General features: G+C 38.5%; 2 protein-coding genes across 3 annotated transcripts in view; one reads left to right on the forward strand and one right to left on the reverse strand.

The window, feature by feature from the left end:
- Positions 1-15,534, reverse strand: part of CCDC18 (coiled-coil domain containing 18) — a 29,929-nt gene extending 14,395 nt beyond the window's left edge. Inside the window, exons 1-16 of one of the 2 annotated variants that reach the window (XM_041128093.1) lie at positions 15,300-15,534; positions 13,837-13,984; positions 13,510-13,660; positions 13,078-13,245; positions 12,010-12,119; positions 10,996-11,124; positions 8,830-8,926; positions 7,936-8,057; positions 6,064-6,373; positions 4,578-4,681; positions 4,309-4,469; positions 3,411-3,631; positions 2,535-2,645; positions 1,595-1,726; positions 685-819; positions 30-107 (exon numbers count right to left, since the gene is read on the reverse strand). In XM_041128093.1, the coding sequence (XP_040984027.1) occupies positions 30-107; positions 685-819; positions 1,595-1,726; positions 2,535-2,645; positions 3,411-3,631; positions 4,309-4,469; positions 4,578-4,681; positions 6,064-6,373; positions 7,936-8,057; positions 8,830-8,926; positions 10,996-11,124; positions 12,010-12,119; positions 13,078-13,245; positions 13,510-13,660; positions 13,837-13,984; positions 15,300-15,534 (2,412 nt within the window). Of the gene's footprint in view, positions 1-29; positions 108-684; positions 820-1,594; positions 1,727-2,534; positions 2,646-3,410; positions 3,632-4,308; positions 4,470-4,577; positions 4,682-6,063; positions 6,374-7,935; positions 8,058-8,829; positions 8,927-10,995; positions 11,125-12,009; positions 12,120-13,077; positions 13,246-13,509; positions 13,684-13,836; positions 13,985-15,299 lie in introns of both variants that reach the window. The other variant, XM_041128094.1, reaches the window with a different exon arrangement.
- On the forward strand, positions 15,533-24,554 carry TMED5 (transmembrane p24 trafficking protein 5). The gene is made up of 4 exons (XM_030033173.2): positions 15,533-15,742; positions 18,184-18,281; positions 18,978-19,161; positions 21,607-24,554. The coding sequence occupies exons 1-4, from the start codon at positions 15,533-15,535 to the stop codon at positions 21,823-21,825; spliced, it is 711 nt and encodes a 236-aa protein (XP_029889033.1). The 3' UTR covers positions 21,826-24,554.
- The last annotated feature ends 409 nt before the right edge of the window (positions 24,555-24,963 follow it).

Raw genomic sequence — 24,963 nt, forward strand, 5'->3', positions numbered from 1 at the left:
ATTAATTGAAAATTAGAGAGCTTACTAACTTTGATTGTTTCTTCTGTTAGCTGACTTTTCAGCATCTTCAATCCTTGATCTTTCTTGACATTTTGATTTTCCATTTCCTGTTTGTACACATATTTTTATTCAAGAGAACAAAATGTAAATATAGTAACAGCAATTCAACTAATAAAAACTGATACTAAGAATCAGGGGAAAAAAAATATCAGTGTATTTAAAACACAATTGCTTGTATACTGTATTTGTGTACATCATACTCTGAAGTTAATTTGGTTCTTGATAGGTATCCCTTCATATTCTGCAGCAGCAGGAATTATTAAAAGGAATAAAACATTGCCATAATAGAACATTCTTGGGTTTCCACCTAGTGCAGAATAGATGCAATTGTTCTTTATCCAGATCTCTTTCCTTTGATTAGAGCTAGAAGCCTAAGGTGCAAACCAGAGGCATAAACAGAATGCTGATGAAGAAAATAATGAAAGGTCATTTAAGTTTGTACAATGTATGGTAGTAGTAGCTGGGGACTACACTAGATTCAGCCAATTACTCAAACAAGAATTAAGAAGCAAAAACATAAGTATTTTTCATTTTCTCCAGTTTTTCCATGTGTTTATGGATATGCTTATCATTATTAGTCACTCGTTTGATTTGCATTTAAAGAAAGTCAAGAGCCAACCCTACCTCTCTGCTTTCTATCAGGAGCCCATCCAATGATTCAATGCGATGCTGTTTATGTATAACATCTTGTTGCAAAATAGATATTATTTTCTCTTGTTCAATGAATTGTTGATGTTTCTTCTCCAGCTGTGTCTGAAGCTGCCCGTAATTAATGGTTTATTATTTTAATAAGCTTTTTCAGAGAATTTGTGCATCTAAATATGTCATTCAGTTCTACTCACCCATCACTTTAAGAATAAAAAGCAAATACATTCCTGCGATCAGCAGTATTGCACAGTCTTAAAAAAAAATAAATCAAGAAATCCAATACACTTAGTATTTTAAAGCAAGAGGAGAATCAAGAGAATGAGGGCAGGCAGAGTGCAATTGTCTGTCAGTAAGACATGCATACATTCTTTAGTAAAAGATGACAAGCTTCTTGATCAGCTAGAAATAGCCGTGGTTATATTTCTAATCACATGAAGCAATAGAATTCTCCTCTAAAGCCTGAAAAACCTACCAACAGTTCTCCCTGAACACAGATGCTCACAAGGCTCAGGCTGGCAGAGGTTCAGCAAATGAGAGAGTACTGTTAGAAGCTGTCATGGTTTAACACCAGTAGGCAAAAACACTATACTTTTTTTTTTTTTTGCTAGGTGTTTGGAGCAAAGAACAGTAGTATTCTTCCTAAGTCCCTATTTCTCTTCAGTTGAGCAGAAAAGAGGATATGGGTATCTCGGAGGGAAATCACGAGATTGTGTAGTGTTAGATGGAAAGTGAACTAAAATCAAGAAATGTTGGGAGAAGAGATAAGTTTTTAATAAAACTTTTTAATTGGACATCTGCCTCAGAATTACTAAAAAGACAAATTAACGTAGGAAAAAAGTTACCAAGTATATCAATCATACATACTGGCACACACAGAAGGTCTTACTAGTTCAATCTGTTTCTCCATCTCTTTGTGCTCCTCAAGGTGAACCAACTTTGCTTTTTCAAAAGCAGAAGTTACTTGCTCATGTTCTTCACTGATAGTTGTTTCCAACTCATGAATGCGTCTGTTTTTTCCCTGGGAAACAGCAACAACAAAAAGGACTTAATAAAAATATTTAGCTGTGAAATTAAATAGTGTTTTATTTGATGACCAAGTTCCTAGATTTCATAAAAGAACAACCCAGAAAATACTGGTTTTACACAGCATCTCAAAGGATGTCACACCTGTAACATAGGTAGAGAATCCCACTAAATGCAGCCACTACACAGAGACAAGGTGTCTGGCAAGGTGGACTACTGGCACAGATTATAGCAACTGGAGCAGGGAACTTCTGACAAAGACAAAAAGAAATTCTGTGTTCACATAGATAGATGGAATCTCTAAAATACAGGTTTTCATTTGAAGGGGACCACATACATAGTTTCCTTTTCGAGCAGCCTTAGACCACTTCCCAAAACTAAAAAAGTTTGCGTAACAATACCCAGGCCAGAATTTACAGTGCTCCAAGTGTTAGACCACCCTCTTCACTTATTACCATTTAGAAGACTTTTTTATTCACAGGTCTACATATATTTCACTGAAACAAATGGCAATGCTACAATTGATTTCAATAGGACCAGATTTTCATTGCACATATCATCACAAGGAAAAAGTAACATGTCCATTAATAACTTACCATGTTCAAAAGCAGGAAAAAAAGGGATGTTTTATTTGAAGCAAGATTCAGTTTTTAAAAACTGCATTGTCTAAAAACTGCAGATTGTTTAGCAGAACTGAAAGTCTATCCATTTTGAATACGCGGAATAATACTATTTTAACTTAAACTTTAATCTCCATTTATGTCTTTTTACATAAATGTAGTTTCTCACTGAGAACACTTTACCATGAGTTCCTGTTCCAACTCAGTATTTCTTGTTGCAGCAAGAGAATAAGCAATAGTCTTTTCTTCCAACTGTTTCTCAAGCGCAGAAAGTTGAGAAGATTTCTTTGTTACCTGAAATTAAATATGGCACAGAACAGCATGAAGACAACTGTTTCAGGTTTATTCAAGTATTTGTATGTACTTTCTTACCACCAATTCAATTTCAGCTACTACTATTTCCTAGTATTTTTAATTAATTAATTGTTTGTTTATTTTTTTATGATCTATTAAAATTTATTACTTACAGAGAAGAATTCAGAACAATTTACCTCAAATTTATCCAATTCATGATCATTATCAGTGCCATATGAGGGAATTAGCTATTACAGATTTATAACATTTATGGCCATTATTAGGATATACTGCAAATCCCAATGTGCTGGAATTCTATAAACACATTAGCACCAGAATGTAAACATTAGCATTTTAACTTACTCAACCAGAGAAGAGCTAGCTGAAGCTTAATTTCTTTCTTTCGTGCCTCTCCGGCAATGATGTTAATCTCTGGCAACTGTCCTAACATTTAGTGAGGAAAAATACAACTGTTCCTTCAACACCTATTGCTTAAGATTAGACATTAATTCAACCATACCAAAACAACAAGACTGTGCATATTTTCCACATAACAAATCAAAATAGTAGTAGTAAAGCCCACCAACTATATATCAGCTTTAAAATGAGATTTCTGACAACTAACAAATATCCCATTTTTCTTAAATAAGCCAGATTTTAAAATTAATATGGCAATTGCAGTTCTTCCATAACTTGTCTTAACTATCTTTGATTAGTGAACTAAACAAAAAGTGACATATTTTTTCAGTGCTGCTAAAAACTTACTTCTCTCTCTAAGCTACTAGTTTTGGAAGCCTTCTTCAATAGGTCTTCCTGTATGATTTGAAACTGACTGGCTCTCTGAGCCATGCTGGTCTTCAAAGACGAATTCACATCATCTGCTTTTGTCAGTTTAGTGCGTAACTCTTCTATCTCTTTCTGGAATCTTTGCCTCTCCTTTTCAAATTGTTTGCTGATAAGTTCCAACTGTTGACATTTTCTCCTCTCTCAAAGTAAGAAAAAATAAATTTAAGATTAATTATAAAAGAACATACAAACCAGCACTCAAGCAAATAATCGTACAAACCAAAGAGAGGAGAAATATAATTTAGTGACAGCATATTGAACTAACACATATCATATTCAGAAACAAGACTGGGTTTTTTTTTTTCCCCTGTAATCTAACTGAAAGCTGTGATTCATGAAAACAAACAACCCTCCCCAAACAAACAAACAAAAAAAACCCGACAAAAAAAAAAAAAAAATTGAAGACAGCATTATTATAGGTGTCTTGAAGTCCCATGGAGCAGTCCCAATAGTAATCACAGAAGCAATTGCAGAAATTCTGCAACAGCAGGATACAGAGAAAAGAATGAAAGAAAATATGGAAACCTTAGCATAACCTGCGTAAAGAAAAAAATACATGGTTCTATTTCAACACAGCTCATAGCTTGGATATTGCTGAACAAGTAACTTAACTAGCAAAAGGAATAAGAATATTGTGCCTGGAAAACATGACAATTTCCAGAATTCCAAGGTGGCAAAATGCTCCCTCTTCAACCAAACCGTATCTGTTAGCTCAGAGATATATTGAAAAAACACTACAAAAACAACTTACCACCAAAAAGATTCCCATTCTCTGTATTAATCAGACAGAACTGCACAGCTATTTTGGTAAGCTTACCTCCTTGACGTCTGATCAATTTGACAGGCTCTGCTTCCAGGCCACATAACCTGCTATTTTCTTGTCCTTCATTATCATTAGAAAGATGCTCAGCTCCAGTACAGATAGTCAAGTTTGCACAAGGCTTCTGAATTTCTGCTTCTTTCATTGCCAGTTTAATGCTATTATAAAGGAGGAGACAATTATTTAACGTTCTTTCTACATGCTAGCTCTATACCACCTTATTATCTGCCTATTCTTGCCATAATTCAGTAACCAGAAAGTTATACCTTAGATCTGCAATCAAAGGTTTATTCGATTCAAAACAAGATTCGGAGAGAGCTTCTTTTGTTGAGGAACTGGATAGCTGGTGTTTCAAGTGGTGCCATTTAAGCTAAAAGTTAAGGGAAAACCAAGATCAGTGCAAAATCGACTTTTTGTTGCTTCATAGCGTGATTAATTCATGTGTTACACTAGCATATAAAGACATATACACTAGGATGTTAAAAGTTTGGATAACTTGATCATTAAAATGATTCTCGTAAGTGCTTGCAGAGCACTGCAGGTTTGTCTCACATTAGCAGAAGTTATAGGCATTAAGGTCCTCTGAAACTGAGACCATTCCTTCAGGTATCTTTGTACAGGTACTGAAGCATGAACATTTTTGCTATGAAAAATTAAATAAATGGAGATACCATCAGTAATTCCACTGTTTGAACTTCTTACACATCATGCTTCCTTTCAGATTTCGATGACTGCATTTAATACCATTTTTTCCTCAAGTTACAGAGGGCTTCTGAATATTTCATTCAATTACTAGAATAATCCCAAATTTTTCCAGAAAATGTATTTTCCAAATGGGCCCAAAAACAATTTTTAAGGCTCTTCCAAATAAATGGAAAATCTTCTGTTCTATGGTCAGAACAGCCCAAAACATAATTTTTATCCAAAATTACTGTATTCTCTTCAGCAGAGCTCACTTTGGCAATTCCAAAATCATACAGAAAGCATACTTATCGTACAGAAAGCATACGTTTGATTTTCTTTTCATTACAGGTACTCAGATTGATACTTCAAAAATAACAATACCTGATGCCATCTGTACTCCTGACCTCGTATGTCTCTCTAGCCCTTCCCAACTTCCCAAACCGTTCCTCCATTAACCCTAGTCAGTTCACAACTTTGGGTTTTTTACATGACTCTCCCAATCACAGTCAGTTTAGTGATAAACTTCACCAATACAAGCTTCAGGATCATAAGCCAGGGTTCATCCTGGTAAACAAAAGTTCATTTGCAGTCAGGGAAGGTGTGCCTTCTCTTTCCCAGAAAAAAAAAATTCCTATGAACACCTCTCCTGCTCTAGTTTCTCCATTGCTGAGGTTAACACATCAACTCCAGCTGTGTGATGAAATGTGTCTGCTGTATGGGAAATGTCATACTGTCCTACTGAGAACCTCTGCGTCATATAATAGGACATCATCATGTTTTAGAGAATATACATACATCTGAAGAATCAAGACATAGAACAGAGGAACGGAAAATGTAGTTTTAAATGCCTGCTGATTAATCAATTTGAAAGCATCTATTCCTTGTTCTTGAATGAGAAGACAAAAGTAAAATATTTAAATTAAGAAAACATGTCATCCATGCATCTTGAAAACCAAAGATATTTTACTCAGATTATTTCTCAAGAACATCACAGGATTTCCATGCAATGTCAGTTCAAATTGTTTAAGAGACACAATACAATTTTTAAGGATGTATCAGTTACTGTACCTCTTCAGACGTACTTAGAGACAACTGGGAAATAATGGTTTCTAGTATGTTGAGCTCTTCCCTTGAGTCTTCAATTTCTTGATGGTATAGTTTCAAGCGGTTATGTTGCTGTGCAGTAAGTGCTCTCAGCTCTGCATTTTCACTTATTAGAGCATTTTTCTCTTTAAGCACTATTTCTTTTTCATGAAGTTCACTCTCAAGCTCAATGATCTTCTGATCAGACCGAGTCAGCATTGATACCACGTCAGTGTTCTTTGCCTCTAGAGTCTTAATTTTTTCTTTTGTGCTATGATTCTCTTCCTTTAATTGCCTAAAAAAGTATATCCATTTAAAAGGTATAGCTCAACACAGAAGATTTTCATTATTAAAAGTACTAGAAGAACACACCATAACTACATTGTTTTACTAGTTTCATCCCTCTCAAAATCTAGGATTAGCTCTATACAAAGGACAGAAAAGTTTTCACTGCTTTACTAAGCTTTCACTGTTCCTAAGGACCAAGATGCAAACTGCTATCAGCAAACAAATGGAGAGAATAAACTACTGTTCATTCTTAAGCAACTTAATAAAGTTTTAAGCATTATCAGGAGGGTCACTGGTAGGAAATAGATGAAGGTGGCTTTAACTGTGCTGAAGCCAAGGAAATTTAAGAACAAGATAAAATAATGACACCTAAAATCACAATGGATGAAGATAACGTACTAAGACTGAGCTAGTCTAGCATTCTGCTACCAACAAGAGAGGAAGGGTTCCTATTTCTTCTCTCCCCTAATATCTGACTGCACAGCGAGCTAACTGTATTTTTAGTCATCACAAATTATTTACTTTTTTAGGTACCTGTTGATTTAGTAAACTGAATTAGCTTAGCAAAGGTCCTGATGAATGTCAAACCCAGTGCAAGTTAGCAGACAAAAGAGGGCAGTCTAGAGGAAAGACGCCCATCATCAGCAGAAAGCTATTAAACAGGCTCAAACTAGTGTAAGGGTGCTCAGACACTGCCCACCCTTGCCAAAATGGTCTAAAGAACAATTGTTAAGACAGGAATGTGAGTCTGGACAGCGCATGTGAATGGGATACCCAAAACTGTCTGAGGTGGTGTTTGTCCAAACCTAATAATGCTAAAGATAACCAGCTGATGGTTGTCTTCCCTCATTAAAGTAATGAGGGAATTACCAAAAGACTTCTGAAACAAAGAGGGGGTTCAGCTTGAAAAGAAACATACAAGGAGCATAAAAATGTGTAACAGTGGGAAAAGACCTTGGAGTAGGAACAGAGTAACAGTCCAAACCTGGTCTGACACTTCCAGTAGTTGCAGTCAGCATCACAACCTCTGTTCAGGCCTGACTGCAGCCTCCCCAACGGATGCCAAGAGTATGCTTCACTCTATCTAGGGACTGACAATATGGTGTGCAACAAGTAGGGACTCACACCTGGCAGTGTAAGTGAACTCATAGGGTGCTTTCTCATTGACATGTACATTAGCAGACTGCAGGCAGCAGAACAGATATATATAAAGCCAGAGTACCCACATCTCCCACAGAAGCAGTGTGCGAGCAAGGGAACCTATGCTCCCGGAACGCTTGGTGGGGTGTTGCGTGTTACTGTGAGTATGTGGCAGTGTGTGGGATTAGAACTTTTAAGGATTAGTTATAGAAAAGCATTTAGAAATTTGTAAGTATATGCTAACATTTTTTACCTGTTTAGCATTATGGTTTGTCTGTTGTACTGCTGATACTGATCCTAAGTGTTCACTGATGCTGGTCATGATTTGGTTTGAACTATGCAAATTGAGCAGCATGTTCAGAGTGGCAGTTGTAACATGCAATTTCTTCTCAAATAAATGTACAGAAATTTTTAAAACCTTTGCATTACCTTAATTGCTCTTCTAGGATGTTTAGATCCTTTCTGTAGCTGACACACTTTTCATTCATCTTCTCTTTTTCTTTTTCACAATTAATTAAACGTTTTCGCAAGACTACTTCTTCAGCTTTAACCTTAAAAAGCAATTTTTTTCATTACTGCACAACAATAATCTAAGCTTCCATGGCCAACAGGCTTTTTTAAAAGAATACTATAAACACTTTGCTGTTTCTTTTTTTCTTTCAGGTAAGCCTATAGATAGTTCTATTCCTCACTGTTGTAAAGAAAAAGAGAGGGGCAAAGAAGTTTTCTTTTTTTCTGTCATTTAGGAAAAAACTAATGTTATTTTGGTTTAATATTTTAGGGCATATTTGTGGTTGGCAATCTCCTTCCATAAGGAAATAAGTATAATCAAATAAAAATTCTCTGTAAGAGCTTACTGCCTCAGGCTTGTATTTTCTCCTCCAAAAAGGCAGGAAGCATTAACAATCTTGACCACTGGAACTTTGGGAGATTACTTCATTTTCATCTTAGCTTTTCTCTAGCTTATGTTTCATTGAACAGGTTATACAGATGGAGTCAACAGAGTCCTTCTAAAAGGATCACATACTTTTAAAATGTAAAATTCCCAGCTGGCAAGCAAGAGACAAAAAAACCCCACCAGCAGTATTAGGATACCTCAGTGACGTAGACCGTCCAGACTGTGTGAAGACAGTTTAAAACTGGGTAACTGAAGTTATCACCACAAACAGTTGCTTACCCTGTCCCACCTCACTTAAGACTTTGCCACTGACAAGCAGAAACAATTGACCCATTGGTGAACCTGTTGCTGTTTGCTGCCCAGCTTATTGGAAGAAGCAAAATCCTAATAGCATGGCAAAAACAAGTGAAGAAAAAAACTCCTACCTTTTCTAATTTTTCAGTTATTTTCTCTTTATACTTTTTGAAAGATCTTGTCAGCTCCTCCACATTCAACAAAGCTTCATTTCTTTGCTGTTCTGCTCTGCAAAGAAGCATACCAATTTTAAAAACCACAAATTTCAGTCATTATGTAACTATCTCCTCCAGTTACTAAGAACAGCTACCAAATTAACTGCTCCAGGTAACTACCTTTCTTCTTCCAACTTTCTAAACCTTAAATAAAAAAAGTTTCACGAGGCATGAATTAATTTTAAATATCATCTTTGCATATTAACATAAACAAAACTCCAGTAAGACTAAGAATGTAAAAATAAACACTTTTGATTCCCCTTCAAAAAGAGTTTGATTCAAATCATCCTCCTGTCCCTATCAGTAAAAGCCCATTTTAGGGACTGGCATAGCATGCATGATAAGGAAGCAGAAGATAGGGGTGCTCCTTAAAATTCCAACTGCTTAAGGCAAACTAGAAAAGATTTTGATACTGAAGGGAGCTCTCGTGATGGAATTATGCAAGACTGGTGGGAACTGATCAAACGATAAGTTATTTGCGGGATACTGGAGAGATGGAATCAATAATAGTAAAGGAAGCTGAGACTGGGATGATATGAGGTGAGCAATTGTTCAAAGCAGCAACCCAGACTGCCTACTATTTCGGTCTATTACTCCTCACTACTCCTCACACCTGCCCCTCTCTTACTTTCCCCTATCATTACTCACTAGGGAAGAAGTTAGAACAGTAACCTCCTGACAGCTCAGGTATGCAGTCTGTTCAGGACACCTAACACAGGCACACAAGAATTACTGCTGCTTAATACCATTTGTTTCTCTCTCTTCCACTAAGAGAACTGTGGGGAAGGGGCAAGTGCCTCATCTAAGTACAGCCAACCCTCAGATCAGTGTTTCTCAGCCTGAGGGCCACTGCCCATTTGGAGATGGCAAAAGTATTCAGAGAAGGGGATAAAGGGATTTCAGTATAACAAACAAAATAGTGTTAGCCTAAAGCATTTCAGTTTGCTTGGCCAAAGAATAGTAAGTGGTTGTAATTACTGATTAAAAGCAAACCGTAATAATTGTTAACACTAACCATAACACCGTCTGTTGCCTTTAACACCTGGCATAAGCTCAGCTTTTCTAAAGTACCAAAATGTTTACATTTGCAACTAGTAAGTAAGTACAGCTAGCTCCAACCCCACATGCTCTGAATGAACAGTGAACATCAATCAACACATTTCTTCAGAGTAGCACAAGCCCCACAGTATTTCCATTTGTCTAGCTATAGGAAGGTTAGAGCTAATTTCATGGGTATGTAGACAAGCCAAACAAAGGGTTTGCTTTCAAAAGGCAGTGCTACGTTAACAGTTGGACTCAATGATCTTAAAGGTCTTTTCAACCTAAACAATTCTATGATTCTAATAAAAGTTTTCATGAGTCATTAATTCAGTTAATGTTTGCCCCAGGTAATGCAGTTAAATGAACTGGGCAGGTAGGAATCTTTTTATTTATTCCTCTCATTTCTTTAAAATTACATTTTGGAGGTGATAGGATTGTATACAGTAACTTCCAACAGTCAAAAGGAGTTACCTAACCCTCCCCATAGCCACACAACCACTAGGTTAAAGGAGGCAATAGGAAAGGGAAACAGGGATTGGGATGGAATTACAGCACCCTTATCAATAGTACCATATAGACAGGTAAGATTAAGGATAACGTAGAAGTGTCCTCTCGATTAAGTTGTGCTTCTACCACTTTCCTCACACGAACTCCAAAAATACAGCACTCGGTACTGTTGAATACTGAGTGCTGAGCATATGCTGTAGGTTCTTGCAACACAAAGTAAAAAAAAATAATTCAGGAAAAATATATTCTAGATACATTTCAGCTCTCCACTGCAGTACATCTATTCTGAGGGGAAAAAACAGGTGATAAACTGGTTAGTGGTGTACGATATCAGCCTGCAACTATCAGCAAATTTCAAGATCTAAAAAACACCTATTTAAATAGTAATTATCTTCACAAAGAATTTCCTCATTTATTTAAAAATATCCATAAAGCAGAGAAATAATTTGATTCCATGAAGTCAATATCTGCCAATGGAAATAAACACTTACACACTACTATTCTGTATTCTATTTATTAAAATTACTTAGCTACCTCTTTCCTTGCTTGCTTCGTTCAATTAACTCCATTTTCAGATTTTTATAGTCCTTTTTATATCTTTGCAGCATATTTTCTCTTTCCATTCCTGTTTTCTGGCTTTGATCTAGTTTATCCTCTGCATCTCTAACAAATAAACAAAGCATAATTAAAAAATAGGAACTTTTTTGTAAAGAAACTAGATTTTTGTTGTTGTTCTCTTCATATGAGGTTTGAGAAGTGCTAATCAAACATGCTGCAACTCTCAAAACTAGGTTCGGAACACCCATAGTCTCCAGACTCCCCAGGAGTATGTCTGCAGTCTGGAGTGGTGTCCAAACCTCATCAATAGGCATCAGATGTCACGACTGCCAAGGACCCAGATGGCTGACTTTGTGTCATGAGATCTGAATGTAGAAATCACCGTTTTTCTGGCAATAGGTATGACTGGTCAGGATACACATGTGGGAAACAATGCTAAAACATAAATTAAATATAAGTACTTTTACTTGTTTTGTGAAGACATAAATTGAATATTATATAGCATGAGGTTGTAAGATAAACTGACAGCCAGGTACGTCTTCCTGACAGCCTCTGGACACTGTTTACAATAGCTTTATTTGGCCATTTGCCTTTATTAATATATTCATGAAGAAAGGATCCTTTACGCTACATGCTGCACAATCATGTTTGAAAATATGTATGCTTGTTTACTACAGAAGATATGCAGTCATGTAGCATACAATCACTCTAGTCAGTTATAAGGGCACATTCACATTTAGTGTACATTATAAACTGGTTTATTTTACCAGCCTTTCTTGGTTTTCTCTCTGTTTCTTGAAGTACATTCCCCATATATAAGATATCAGTACAAAATAAAACACCTCCCTCCTCCTATATATGGCTCCAAAATGAAAGTTTCAAGCCCCAGATTACATGACCCACACAGTACCAGTTATTATGTCATCCTGAAAGAGATTGGACTAGCAAGCAGACCACAATAAAATGTTGATTTAGCAGTACACTTACTACCTCAGAATTTTATCTTGAGCTGAAACTTCTGCTTCCAAGTTTACAATCTGTTCTTTTAACTTTGGAATGCTGACTAAGTGTGTACCTAAAGTCGATTCAAGATAACAAATCTGAAATACAAACATATTTGGGGTTTCATTAACACTTGAATATATACCTCCAGGTGAGACGCATAAGAAAAATCTGCTTACTGAATGTCATGGTGCTCTTAACCTTCCTGTAGAAGATGCTTGTTCATCTACACAAACTGACCTCCAATCTTCTGCTCATTTAACATCATTCCAGTTTCCTAGCACCACTCCAGTGTGATACACTGTCTAGCAGAGTGATTTCTTTATATGTTGATCTTGTCTCTTGCTTTTCCCCAAAAGTTTATATTCCTCTAGTTCTTTCCATGCCAGACAGACAAACATTTTGTTTATCTACTTATTTGTACTGTCTGGGAGATAACATTTCTCAAATAAAAAGCATTAAGCATAGCTATGTTTTATTAATGATACATATAAACCAAATATTATATAACTGTCCCCCAAAAACCTGTACATACAAGCGTATATTAAATCAGTAATGATTTGATACAATATTTCCTTCTAACTCACCTTCACTTTTTCAAAATAATATTAATCCAACCTGAAAGGTCAACATCTTTCATTTCCTAGACAAACAACTACTGTGCCATTATTATTCACATTAATCTTAATGTAGCTCAGACACATGAACATACAGTACTAAATACATCACTGAGCTATTTTCTTACATAATGAATTCTTCATTCTGTGACTTACTGGCTTCAGATTGAACTTGGGCACATGAATAGATAGAATTTATAATTAATATAGTTGTTTTGCTCATGAAGAAAGATTCCAAACTATTCTGTTCCAAAATTAATGCTGAATATTATGAAAAGATAGAATATTAAGTTTAAATATTAAATTTAGATAGATGAAGAAAAGACAAAAAAAGAGCATGTTCTGCTTGGAATTACAGGCTCAAAAGTCATGGTCACTGGGGCATTTGGGGCTTGGTGGTTTTGGTGTTTCTTTTGATGAATACACTGAAGATACATACTCTTGTTTTTGACTGCATCAATTCAAAGTTCATTGCTTCCACTCTGTTCTTTAGGTAATGGTTCTGAGAAGCCAAAGATGCATTTTGCTCATGAAGGGCATCCAGCTTCTCCTTGAGATGTTCATTTTCTTCCACAGTTTTATCAGAAGTTGTGGATACTGAGTAAGACTAGACATAAAAAAGGGGTTTATATATATATATATATATACACACACACATGCACTTATATATGCATATGTAAGCAATATATACATCAATGGAAACTCTGCAGAACAAATGTATTTCAATCATATTATGTTTAAGAATGCTCTGCGATATAATTGCCCAATGCTAGAGCGTATCAACTCCAAGCCCTACAAGCAAAAAAATATTCATAAACATAACAAGAGAAAACAAAAGTAATAAAAATGAGTAATGAAGTACAACATTTACTTTGGATTTTCTTTGAAAATCCTGGCAAGATGTTTTACCAGCATTCTTCTTACAGTTGGAAAAGCCTTGATAGTTGCAATTAGGCTGAACAAGGTCCTCCAGAGTGAAGTCTACAGCCTCATTGAAGCAGTGGCCATAACAGTCACTTGTACTAGGAGGGAGAATAAAAAGTTGCTACACCATTTTTCTTTATTATTTTTAAATTGCTCATAAAGAGTACTCAAAAGAAAAGCACAAAAGGAGCTACTTGCAATAATCCATTACACTGAATAAGACAGATTTACACTACAAGAGACGGGCTGTTCTCATTCCCAAACACACTCATACCTAGAAAGCTCTTCCTCTACAGTTTGTAGGTTTTTTTCAGTTCTCCTCAGCTGATTCCGTAATGACTGTAAATTTCCAAGCAGGTCTTCATCAGCAGCACTTTTAGAGCAAGTCCACATACTGTATTCCGTTGGTACCACACATATGGCTAATATAATATTTAATATTAAAACACTATTAAATGTATGTGAATACTACTTGCAAAGATACTCTTAAGAATACAGAAATAAGGCAAATAGAAAAAAAGGAAAGGAGAAAAAAACCAGAAAAATACAAAAAAGGAAATACTGAATTTCCAAATGCAAATGTACATTTCACACATTACCTCTTCCCACATTCACTAGATAAAAATTACTCTGTACAAACTGTCTTTCTTGAGAAAGAGTTCTGTATGTATTCATGAAGTAGGAGAAGCTTCATGAATTGGCACTGACGAAAACTGGAAAAACCTGCTCTACACTAGTTGCCAAAAATCTCTTGTACAAAGCATCTCAGTTACTTTAGAAGTCCCATACAACTGGCAGGGTGCCTAAATAGGTAACGGGGCGTACACAACGAATACGCAAAACTTACCTCGCTGTCCAATGACCAGCGAAATTAAAAAACATCAGAGCAGCGAGGACGCGACAGCGCAGAGGAGGCGAGCTCCTAAGCTGGGGGGGGGGGGGGGGGCAGCCTTCACCACAGCAAATAAGCCTTTCCAGATCGGGTCTGAGATATTTTGATGGGGAAACGGTCAGAGAATTCAGAGAAACCAACGCTCCCGGGCGAGGCGCTGCCGCCGCCCGCCCTTCTCCAAGGTCTCCCGCCCTCTCTCCACGACGGTCCCTCCGGAGCTGGCCGGCCACCCGGCCCGGCCGCCATCCCTCCTCCGCCTTCGCGCCGCTGCGGCCGCCCCCAGCCACGGCTGCCCCGGGCGGCCGGCGCGTTCCCGGCGCGGGGACCAGCGCCAGCGCGGCGACCCGGCTTAGCGACGGCGGCAGCCGCCGCTCCTGTGGGGCGCCCGGCGGCGGAGGGCCGGCGCCGCGAGGAGCCGGAGCGACGGGGCCCAGGCGAGCCGAGAGCTGGCGGTATCGGGCGTTCGCCCGCCTCAGCGCTCTCCGACCGACGGCCCGCGGCCGCCAGCCAGCCGCCCGCCCCGAGGGGAAGGGGGAGGCAGAAAGGGGCTATCCCTCGGCCCTGAGGAGACCCGTGTCGGCAACAGCCCCGCCTCGGAGCCGCCCCCAAGCGCCCCGCTTTCCCCGCCGCAGGAGTCCCCAGGGCCGGTCCTTACCCCACTTCAAACAGCGCGGGCCATGGGAGACAAGGCCCGCCTTCTCCGCGAGGCCCTGAGGGCGCATGCGCAGCCCTCCCCTTCCCGTTGCGCAGTAGGAGCGGCAGCTGCGCCGCCGCCGCCGCCGCTGCCGCCGCCGCCGCTGCCGCCGCTGCTGCTGCTGCTGCCGCCGCTGCCGCTGCGCCCGTACCTTGGAGGGGGCAGCGCCTCCCGAGCAAGGGGTACACCCGACCCACCGCGTCTCTCTGCCGCGGTGCACTGTGGGCGGGCGGAGAGCTTGTGCTGCGGTGGCCGCGATTGGGGGAGCGGCGCGAGGGGCGGGGCCGGTCCCGCCCACGCCCCGGGGGTCGGTCCCGCCCCTCGCTCGCTCCGCCCGCGACGGCGGCTGGGCTCCGCGGACGGAGGGCGCCGCGCGCTGCTGGCATGGGGCCGTTGCCGTGGCGCCGGCTCCGACCGCCGCCGCCGCTGCTGCTGCTGCCGCTCGGGTGCTTCGCGCTGCTCCTGCCGCCGCCCGCCGCCACCGAGTTCAGCCCCTCCCTAGACAGCGACTTCACCTTCACGCTTCCCGCCGGCCGCAAGGAGTGCTTCTACCAGCCCATGCGCAAGGAGGCCTCGCTGGAGCTCGAGTACCAGGTCGGGCGGGGCGGGGCCGGCCGGGGCCTCCCCGCGGGGTGGTCTTGAAGGGAGCCGGGCGGTCCCGCATCCTGCGGGACGGCGTCGCTGCCGGTTCCTTCTTACCCGGGCGAGGCTCCGCCAGCGGCGGCAGCTCCTCCGCGCCTTCCCGGGGGTCCCGCACCCCTCGGCCAGGGCCGCGGCCGCAGCCGCCTCGCCGTCCTCCGCCGGCGCGGCCCTGCGAGCGGGCAGCGCTCGGGGAGGCGGCGGGGTCCCGGGGCCCTTCCCCGAGCGGCGGCCCGGGTGAGCCCCGCCGGCCCTCCCCCAGGAAGCGGCGGCGGCGGGAGGCGGCCCTGCCGCCCGCACGTCCTGGGCCGGGCCGGGTGGGCGCCCTGCCTGCGCTCGCCGCCGTGCGCGGCTCTGCGGGCCCCGCGTAGCGCCCACAGATCCCCGCCGGAATGACCCGCTGCTGAGAGCTGCGTCTTTGGGAGGGAAAAAAATACACGTTTGCAGCCTTTTTAAAAATTATTCTGATGGGGGTGGGGGGGTTTACTTTACAAGATGTCACGTTGCCATCCTTCAAAACCGCAAAAATGTAGGAAATTAACGGCCGTGACCTTGTGCAGTAGCTCTGAAGCACAACCGAAATTGTTGCTGATGCACAAAACCCTTACGTACCTATCTTTATGTTGATATTAAACACCTTTTAGCTCGATGGTGAAAGTTTTTCAAAAACAGTCTTATTTAACTAGACTAGCGTTAAGGTCTTGATGCCCTTCTTGGGGAGAGTAGAGTTCCCCAGATATCTCTGGGAAAGGTTTTTTTTCTTTCCTTAAAATAAAGACTTTTTTTCAGCAGAACAGGCACAGTGACAGGAAGGTCCAGTGAATATTTTCCCATCCTGCTACTGTGCCCCAGAATTGGCCGGGATCTGTCTCTCACTTCCCCCTCCCTCCCTTTTTTTCTCCTCTGCTTCCCAACTAAAACCACAAAACTGAAATTCCTGGTTATTTTCTAATTATTGTTACATGCAGAACTGAACAAGAATGAAAGATTGAGGTGTTCAAGCTTTGTTCAGAGCCCTGTCTAAGCAAAACGGAAGTCTATTTTGCACTGACAAAGTAGGATTTTATTTTAATCATAATCAAAAATTTTATTTCAGAGAGAACAAATGTGCATAACTGAATTTATTTCTACACAGGCATAAATTTCTCAGCACTACTGCTAACAGTAGCGATTCACCTTTCTTTTTGAATGTGTAGAAAAGGAGCTCTGTATGTTATTGGAAATAGATTTACTTTGTATTTAATTATCCTAAATTGTGAGTGACTAAAGCAGAGGAATATTTTAATGCAGGATGCAGGTCATTATCCAAAGACATAATGCAATAAACACAATGCTGATACAAAGTTTTGTTCCGGGTGTTTAGATTGTATCATAGCCCTAAAGGTATATCCCTATGTATAATTTTTAATTTAATCAGCTGTTAGCTACTAATTTTCCTTGTCCTTTCTCTTTTTTTTGGTAAGTCTCCAGTGTCACTTTAAGTCGGTGTAAACTTTGCCCTCAATTTCAGCAGGAACAGACTGCTATATTCGAATAGCTCACTGGAAAACAAGCAAACAAAAAAACGCCCTAGTATGGATCTAAGTAATGTCATAAAAATGAGCCCTCTCACCCCCCTTATGCAGCTACTACCTTCCCTATATAGAATTTCTACGATACAACAGATGTGGTGATACAACTGTAGCCATGTTATACAGTTAAAGCGGCACAGCTTTGTAATACTGTATACACTTATTATCAGCTTAGGAGGCTAAATGCCTTCAATTCCTTCTACCTTTGGGAAATGAGAATGCCCTGGGAGAATTCAGACCTTAAATCTGCATTAAAAGTGAGAAGGTCTGTGGTACAGCTTTGATTGGCATAAGAAGTCTAGTCCCGTCTTCTACACTGTTAATTCTCCCAACAAAGAGATCTTAGGGATTACACTTCATAGACTGTTCTTGTACAAATACATATGCATATATACATAAAAGTGACAGACCTTTGTTATAAAATTTCTGAACTAGCACTGGTACTTACCCATCAATGATGTCTGCCATAGAAATACTAGATGTGGCCATCTGCTGGTATTCTTACAGGTTGTCTAACCCTGCCCATTGATAAAATTGTATGCATTCTTAAAAACAGTTAGGGACGGTTTCAATATAAGCCCAGCCTAGCATGATTAGATCATATTTAGTTTAAGATTTTAAATGGCTAAAATGCTTTTGGGTTGAACCAGTTTTTAATCTGCTTCCAGTTAACTTGGTGTGAACTCATACAGACAGATTCAGCTTTCAGATTCTTTCTGTGTCTGTTCCTTTACCTAAAAATGTTTGCCTTCCCTAAAAATGTTGCCATCAGCAATGCAAACAGGAATTCTACTGGTTAGAGGGGTTTTTTTGTTTGTTTCACAGGTTCTAGATGGAGCAGGATTAGATGTTGATTTTCATCTACTGTCTCCAAAAGGTGAAACTCTAGTTTTTGATGAAAGAAAATCAGATGGAGTTCATACGTAAGTTTAAAATCTTCAAACTTAGAAGTGTTACATAAAGTACTTTTCTGGTTTCTTTAACAAATACACCTAAAACAAAGGTTGAGTACTTATTATTCCTTAGTATTACAAAAGACTTTCTAATAGGACAGTTTGAGAACACCAAGTACCTTTTTATAAACACTGAATGCTTTTTACGTGGATCTTACCATGAAGGGAAGGATATTTTTGTTTTGATGATAGCTGTTAATGGTTAGTGAACAAAAATAATTATTGTGGAGTTGAAAAAGGTCTCCGCATCTAATATCAAAAGATCTTATCAGTCATATAAATAATAAACTGAAAAGTTTCCTATTTTTTCAGTCCTTTTATCAAAATATGTAGTAATTATTGTAATTTTACTACACAGTATAAGAATCCTACTCATATTATAGCTTTTTTATAACAATTAATAAGGATTTAAAATCCCAATAGGGAAAATGAAAGAAAGCTGCTGTCTCCATCATTTTAAGCCTTTAGAGTCAGTGGGATTGTTTTCCTGTGACTGTGCAATCTGTAATGTGTCTTTAGAGTTTTTTAATATAAAAAGCATATTCAGTTATTTCTAAGTGCACAACTGTCAGTCTTAAAGAGGAAAGTTTGCTTACAAAAACTCGCTTTTTGAGAACTAGCACAAAAAGCGTAGTTAATTTAGTGACATTTTGCTTACATAAACAGGGTGGAAACAGAAGATGGGGATTACATGTTCTGCTTTGACAACACATTCAGTACCATTTCTGAAAAGGTGATTTTCTTTGAACTGATCCTGGACAATATGGGAGAAGATGGACAAGATCAGGAAGACTGGAAGAAGTATGTTACCGGCACAGATCTCCTAGATATGAAACTGGAAGACATTCTGGTTAGTATTTGATCTTTAATTCTTTTCATCATAAGAACATTTGGAAAAAAATGCAATGTTTTTTAGCCATTCTGCCTTGGTCTGGTTCATCATGCTAGAAGCTATTCCAGTTCCATATATTGCTTTTACTGATACATGAAGCCTAGCATCATGGATCTCTTGCTTCCATACAGAAGCTTGAGAATATTTTCAGAATAGACCCTTAATCAGCAAGAAGAAACTGCCTAGCTCTCAAAGTCACTGTTTCCAATTCAGCTTCCTTTCTTCCTACTGTAAAGTGGGACATTTTTCCCTAGCAGTAATGAAATATAGTATTAAAGTATTGTTTAATCCCAATGTAGTTGGAATCACTGCATAGATTTTTATCGATGTTTGAAAATGAAGTACTGTTAGCCTCTTCTTCCTGTCTTTGCAGAAGTACCCCAACCAGTATATGCATTAATATTTCTATCTTCAATAATTTATATATTACTTTATTAGGGTTTTTTCCTCCAAATTCTATTTCATCTTTTCAAACTAATAAACAGGACAGGAGTTAATATGTACTACGCTGCAGGTTCACCTTTGCAAACATTCTATGAATGGTAATGGTTGCTTAAACTGTATGCTGACCTTATTTCATGCAGGATGAAGACTACTGCCAAGTCAAAGCTTTTATTTCCTTTCATGATCATTAAAAGTTGAGATTATTCTAGAAGTAGAGGTGTTTCTGTACCACTGTTCTTAGTGCTTGGTAGGATGCAGTAAGCCATTGTTTGTTTGCTTGTAGCTACAGACAACAGGTGGCTTTAGAAAAAAAACCAACAAACAACAACAACAAACCAACATCCACAGACAGTTACTGAATACACTGGTGTAGAGAATGACATTGTTTATATTCTGTTTATTGCAATAAAACAAAATGCAGATTTTAAAACAACACAATCTTCATGTTTAAGATCTTTTATAGGTGTACAATACACTCTTAAATAGTTAAAACCAAACATGGAATCTCAAAAGCTGGCCAGATCTTTAAAATTGGCAATCAAGACAATTAGAAGAAACAAAATTTATAGGTGAAATTGTGAAGAAAATCCCTCTCACACTAATCACAAGCAATACTTGGATGGATGTGATAGCTACTTGTGTACATCCTGGTATCTCTTCCAAAAGAAAAAAAAAAATGCAGAACTTGTCTTTATTTGAGAGCCTTGCAGATCTTATAAAGTAGGTAATTTTTGCAAAGTTAACATTAGTATTTGATGCCATTCTTTACTTAGTCAAGCTATTACTTTACTTGCAAGTTCTGCAAGGACTTGCATAAACACGTAGTAGTTTTTTTTAAAGATAAACAACATATTTGCTGGGGAAAATGAGCAATTGTGTCTTATTTTTAAAGCTCTTTCATAGTGTTGATGTTCCTTATTGTGTAACAGATGAACTTTAGTATCGTCATAAAATTATTTGGCTTCCAAAAATAGCTCTTTTGAAACATTTGTTAAATATGCAACAGAAAATGTCCATAGAGAAAATGTTACTGCTGTGGTAACTCCCCCCCCCCAATTTATAGTCTCCTGTTACTACACATATTATTCTCCTCACTAAAAGTTACTTCAAGGTCCCATAATTGTATCAAGAACATAAATCAGCACTTCATGAGATCAGCTTTTAGGCTGTGACTTTCTATTATGTTGTAGATGAAACTTTAACAGATCATAGGACCAGGTGTTTACTTCATAAATGCAGAATAAGGAGTGGATCTTGAGCTGCTGTTGTTATGGCCAGAGTGTTGATGTACTTCCTCCTCTGGTTTGATGAGACACACTGTGTGTCCTTTGTAGGACCTCCAGTTGTCCTATTGACAATTTATTGTCAAAATTCTGCTTTATTATCAAAGCTGAAGCAGCAGATTATAGCCACTACAGTGAAAGCATAAAAAGAAGATGGGAATATAACATTACTGTACTATTATTCTTTTGCTACAGCTATAGTCTGATGGCAGTTTGTATTAAAAAGTGCCTGAATTTGATTATCCAGCAGAAAAAAACCTACATTTATCAGCTACTACACAACTTGTTTTGAGACTAGTTCTGTAGAGATCACTGCACTTTTACTTGTCTGAATATCTGGAATCACAGTTCCCCAAGATATATAGAATATTAAAACTGATTTTAGGTTTGATTTCTCTTACCTCCCCAGCCTGTAAAAGGGAAAAACCAAATTACTGTAGAACCTTAATGCTATGTGAATTAAGCCTTTTTAGGTGATACACAATAAACAGGCTAGACAAATTATGAAAACTGTGATAAGGTATATATTTTAAAGTGACACTAACTGTCTACTTGACAAGAAATTAAATGACAGGCGATAATACGGTATTGATATTTTGTATGTGTTGCAAGCTATATATTTAATTAATTCAGGTGTTCTTTTTTCTTCTAAAAATACTCTCTTGTTACTTACCAGGAATCCATCAACAGTGTCAAAGCCAGATTAAGCAAAAGTGTCCAGATTCAGACTCTGCTCAGAGCATTTGAGGCTCGTGACCGAAATATACAAGAAAGCAACTTTGACAGAGTGAATTTCTGGTCCATGGTCAACTTGGGAGTAATGGTGGTGGTATCAGCTGTTCAGGTTTACATGTTGAAAAGTCTCTTTGAAGATAAAAGGAAAAGTAGAACTTAATATTCAGTATGATCATAATAATAGAACAGGTATGGGGGGGAGAGGTAGAGCAATGAACTACAGTAAAGAAAAAAAAAAAAAAACCATGACCTTTCAGATTCTTTCAAACAGGCAGTAGATACCAAGTTTTCAATTCATGTTGGGTTTTTTGGTTGTTTTGTGGTGGTGGTCTTGTTTCTTTGTTTTGGGTTGTTTTTTTTAATATGAACAGAATGCCTTGCCCCAGGCTCTTCCATTTTTGCAAGTGCTACTATTTTTTTTTTCACTTGTAGCATTTATTAGTGATTGTTAATAACTAACTTATGCATAGCGCATAGGATGCTTGGTACATATGCAAAGTGATGTTGATAGTGTCACTTTTTTCATGTTCACGAAAAACTTTAAATGATAGCTTAGACATTGGTTTATTTGCTGTTAAATATTGCATAAATTTACATATGTGCCTAAGTGTTTACAGGATTAGGGCCCACAGGGGTAGTCTGTAGTTACTGTCATTTATCTTCAAAGTTACGTGTTTTTAAAATCCTCAGCTTTTGTTATATCATGGAAAAACACTGGGCTAACGTGAGAACAAAATGAGAACTCTTTTTATATACAGATGACTAACATCAGCACTTTCAAAAAGCACCATCAATGTGAAATTGAGTCAGTGTTGAAAAGAATTAGAGAAAATAGGTGCAATTCCTGTTCCTAAATCTTTCTGTCCCTGTACAACCTCATTTTCCTTTTTGGCTGTTACATGAGATAAAGAGACAAGTGACTGTATGGTATACGAACAAATGCACACACACCTTGAAGTATGTTTGCAAACCCTTAGTTACTGTAACCTCATGTAATAGATGATTTTCAAGAAGTCATTTCTCATATTATTCTTTCCCTTTAATAAAGGGGGCGGGGGCGGTGTCACAGTATGTGAAAACATAACATTAATTTTTGTAGTCTCGACATCCCTCTTATTTGCGTTTTTTTTGGTTTGTGGTTTTTTTTTTTTTTTTTTTTTTTTAGTTTTTGTCTACTACATCTACGACTAATGTAGCAGTTAATAGGGTGATTAACATAGGCATGAAAAACCAAAGCTATTCACCTAAACTTTCCTTTTTTGCTCACCCTCACAAGTCTTTTAGCTGTATAAGTACACTCAGTTCATATGAGCAGTGTTTCTGTAGCTATTTATATGAGTAAGGCATGAATTACATGAGCAATAAGTACAGGCTTCAAATTTTAGGATCAACTGGATATCAGTAGTAGCAGTTAACTAAGGCAAAGCTATCCTCAAATCACTAATTTGTAATTTCTATATGAAGCGGCTTTTAACAGTGTAGTGAGGGTATGGAGAATTTTTGCCCAAACCCCTGGTGTGTGGGAATTAACTTTTTTTAATAGTTCAGAGTTAGTCATTTTTACAATGTGCCAAGTCACTGAAGTTTCCTGTATAAATATGTTAAACTACATTTCATCACAAAAGTGTTTTTAAAAAGCACTTCCTTAAAAAACACTTTTTAAAAAAGTATCTATGTATGAATATTCTGCCTGGTGTTGGGTCATCTGGGTATGAAGAGCAGAATTGCAACTTTGAGACTTGCTGTGATTAAAAAATTATTTTATGGAGATAAAACAGGGTCAATAGATGCATGAAGAAACACTTTGTTCAAATGAAGCAGATGCTAGCAAGGGCTACAGTACATACAAACAGCACTTCAGCTTCAACTTCAGATAACTGGACCTAGCAATAATATTTCTAAATAGTTTTTATAAGCAGAAGTACTATTCCTTACAGAAGTTGTTATAGAGGGCTCCAAAGGCTGTTGAGCTACTTTTTCTTTTCTGCAAAGCTGTGTCCAAAATAAGATTGTTTCACTTAAGGGTTCTGCATATCTTCTTTTTCCACATGATGCTTTCTATTCTAAACTGCCTGGAATTAGAAAGCTTATTTCTATGGTTAGGACAAAGTGTAGGAAAATTAATTTTTTCTGCTAGCGTGGCAAATAATATTTTTCTGCCATTTCCCTGTATATCTCCCAGTACCAATATACCACATATCTACATCAGGACATAAGCCAAAGCTCACTGAAGTCAACTTCCAAGGTTTTGATCAGGTCCCTTCAGGACAGGCAAGTAAGGTTTGTAGGGCTCTGCCCCTTTTGCTAGAAGAGGAGATCTATCTTCGCTTACATCACGATGAGTATGATGCTACAAACCATCTGCAAAATGCTGAACCAGCTCTGTGAAGCTGTTAACTAAGACATCTACCTCTTAAATCAAAGCTACTAGATTCTAGATTTCACCTTAGACCTCCAACAGATGAAGTCTGCCACATTTTCCAAGGGCACCTTAAGGGATTAGGTTCCCCAGCTGCTCTGCTGTGCCTCTCTGACAGTGGTTATACATCCAGTGGCAAAACAGAATGGTATATTAGCTTAAGCTGCTAATGAATGCAGACTTCTGTGATCAAAGACACAAGGCCGAACTGCAGCAGTTTCTCCAATTCCAAGTAGCAGTCTCTGGTAGAAGGAAAATAACACAACAATTGTCAGCAGAGTTCATCTGGAAGAAATTATTATTTTGCAACTAAGAGCTCTGCCTGTATTTTCTCCCCATTCAAGGTTCATTACAGAAAACAAATACAACAGGTAACTGTGCTTTGACTTTGGGAGCAGGACTATGTTTATCATAGTGAAGGATTTGGCATTTAAACTTGCAGCTAAATAAAATTCCATTTAGATTTTGAAGAGTAGATTGCTTTTGATTGTATAAAATTTACAAAGGAGAATATAAATTAATTTTTTAACGGATTTTTTTTATTCAGAATTAAATGTTTTAAGACTTGCAGATGTTGAATAAAATTATGCAAAACTTGAGATTTTCAATAAATGAAGTTTAAATGTGTGTTTGTGTTCTTCATTTTATAATGAAGGAAGAATGCTTTACCTATGAATGCTGCAAAATATGAAGGTGCTAAGCTAACAAGAACTTTTAGTAATGCAGCTTTTTCATTTCTTCCTCATACAGTGTTCAAATTCTGTTCTTATTCACTGTAACCCAAAATCAACTTTACCAATGCAAATAACTTAAGATTTACATAGGTGTCAGATCAGAATGACACCAACCTCTGATCTTTGTAACAGAAAACACATTTAA

This window comes from Aquila chrysaetos, chromosome 12 (assembly GCF_900496995.4).
Source record: "Aquila chrysaetos chrysaetos chromosome 12, bAquChr1.4, whole genome shotgun sequence".
Classification (NCBI taxonomy): domain Eukaryota; kingdom Metazoa; phylum Chordata; class Aves; order Accipitriformes; family Accipitridae; genus Aquila; species Aquila chrysaetos.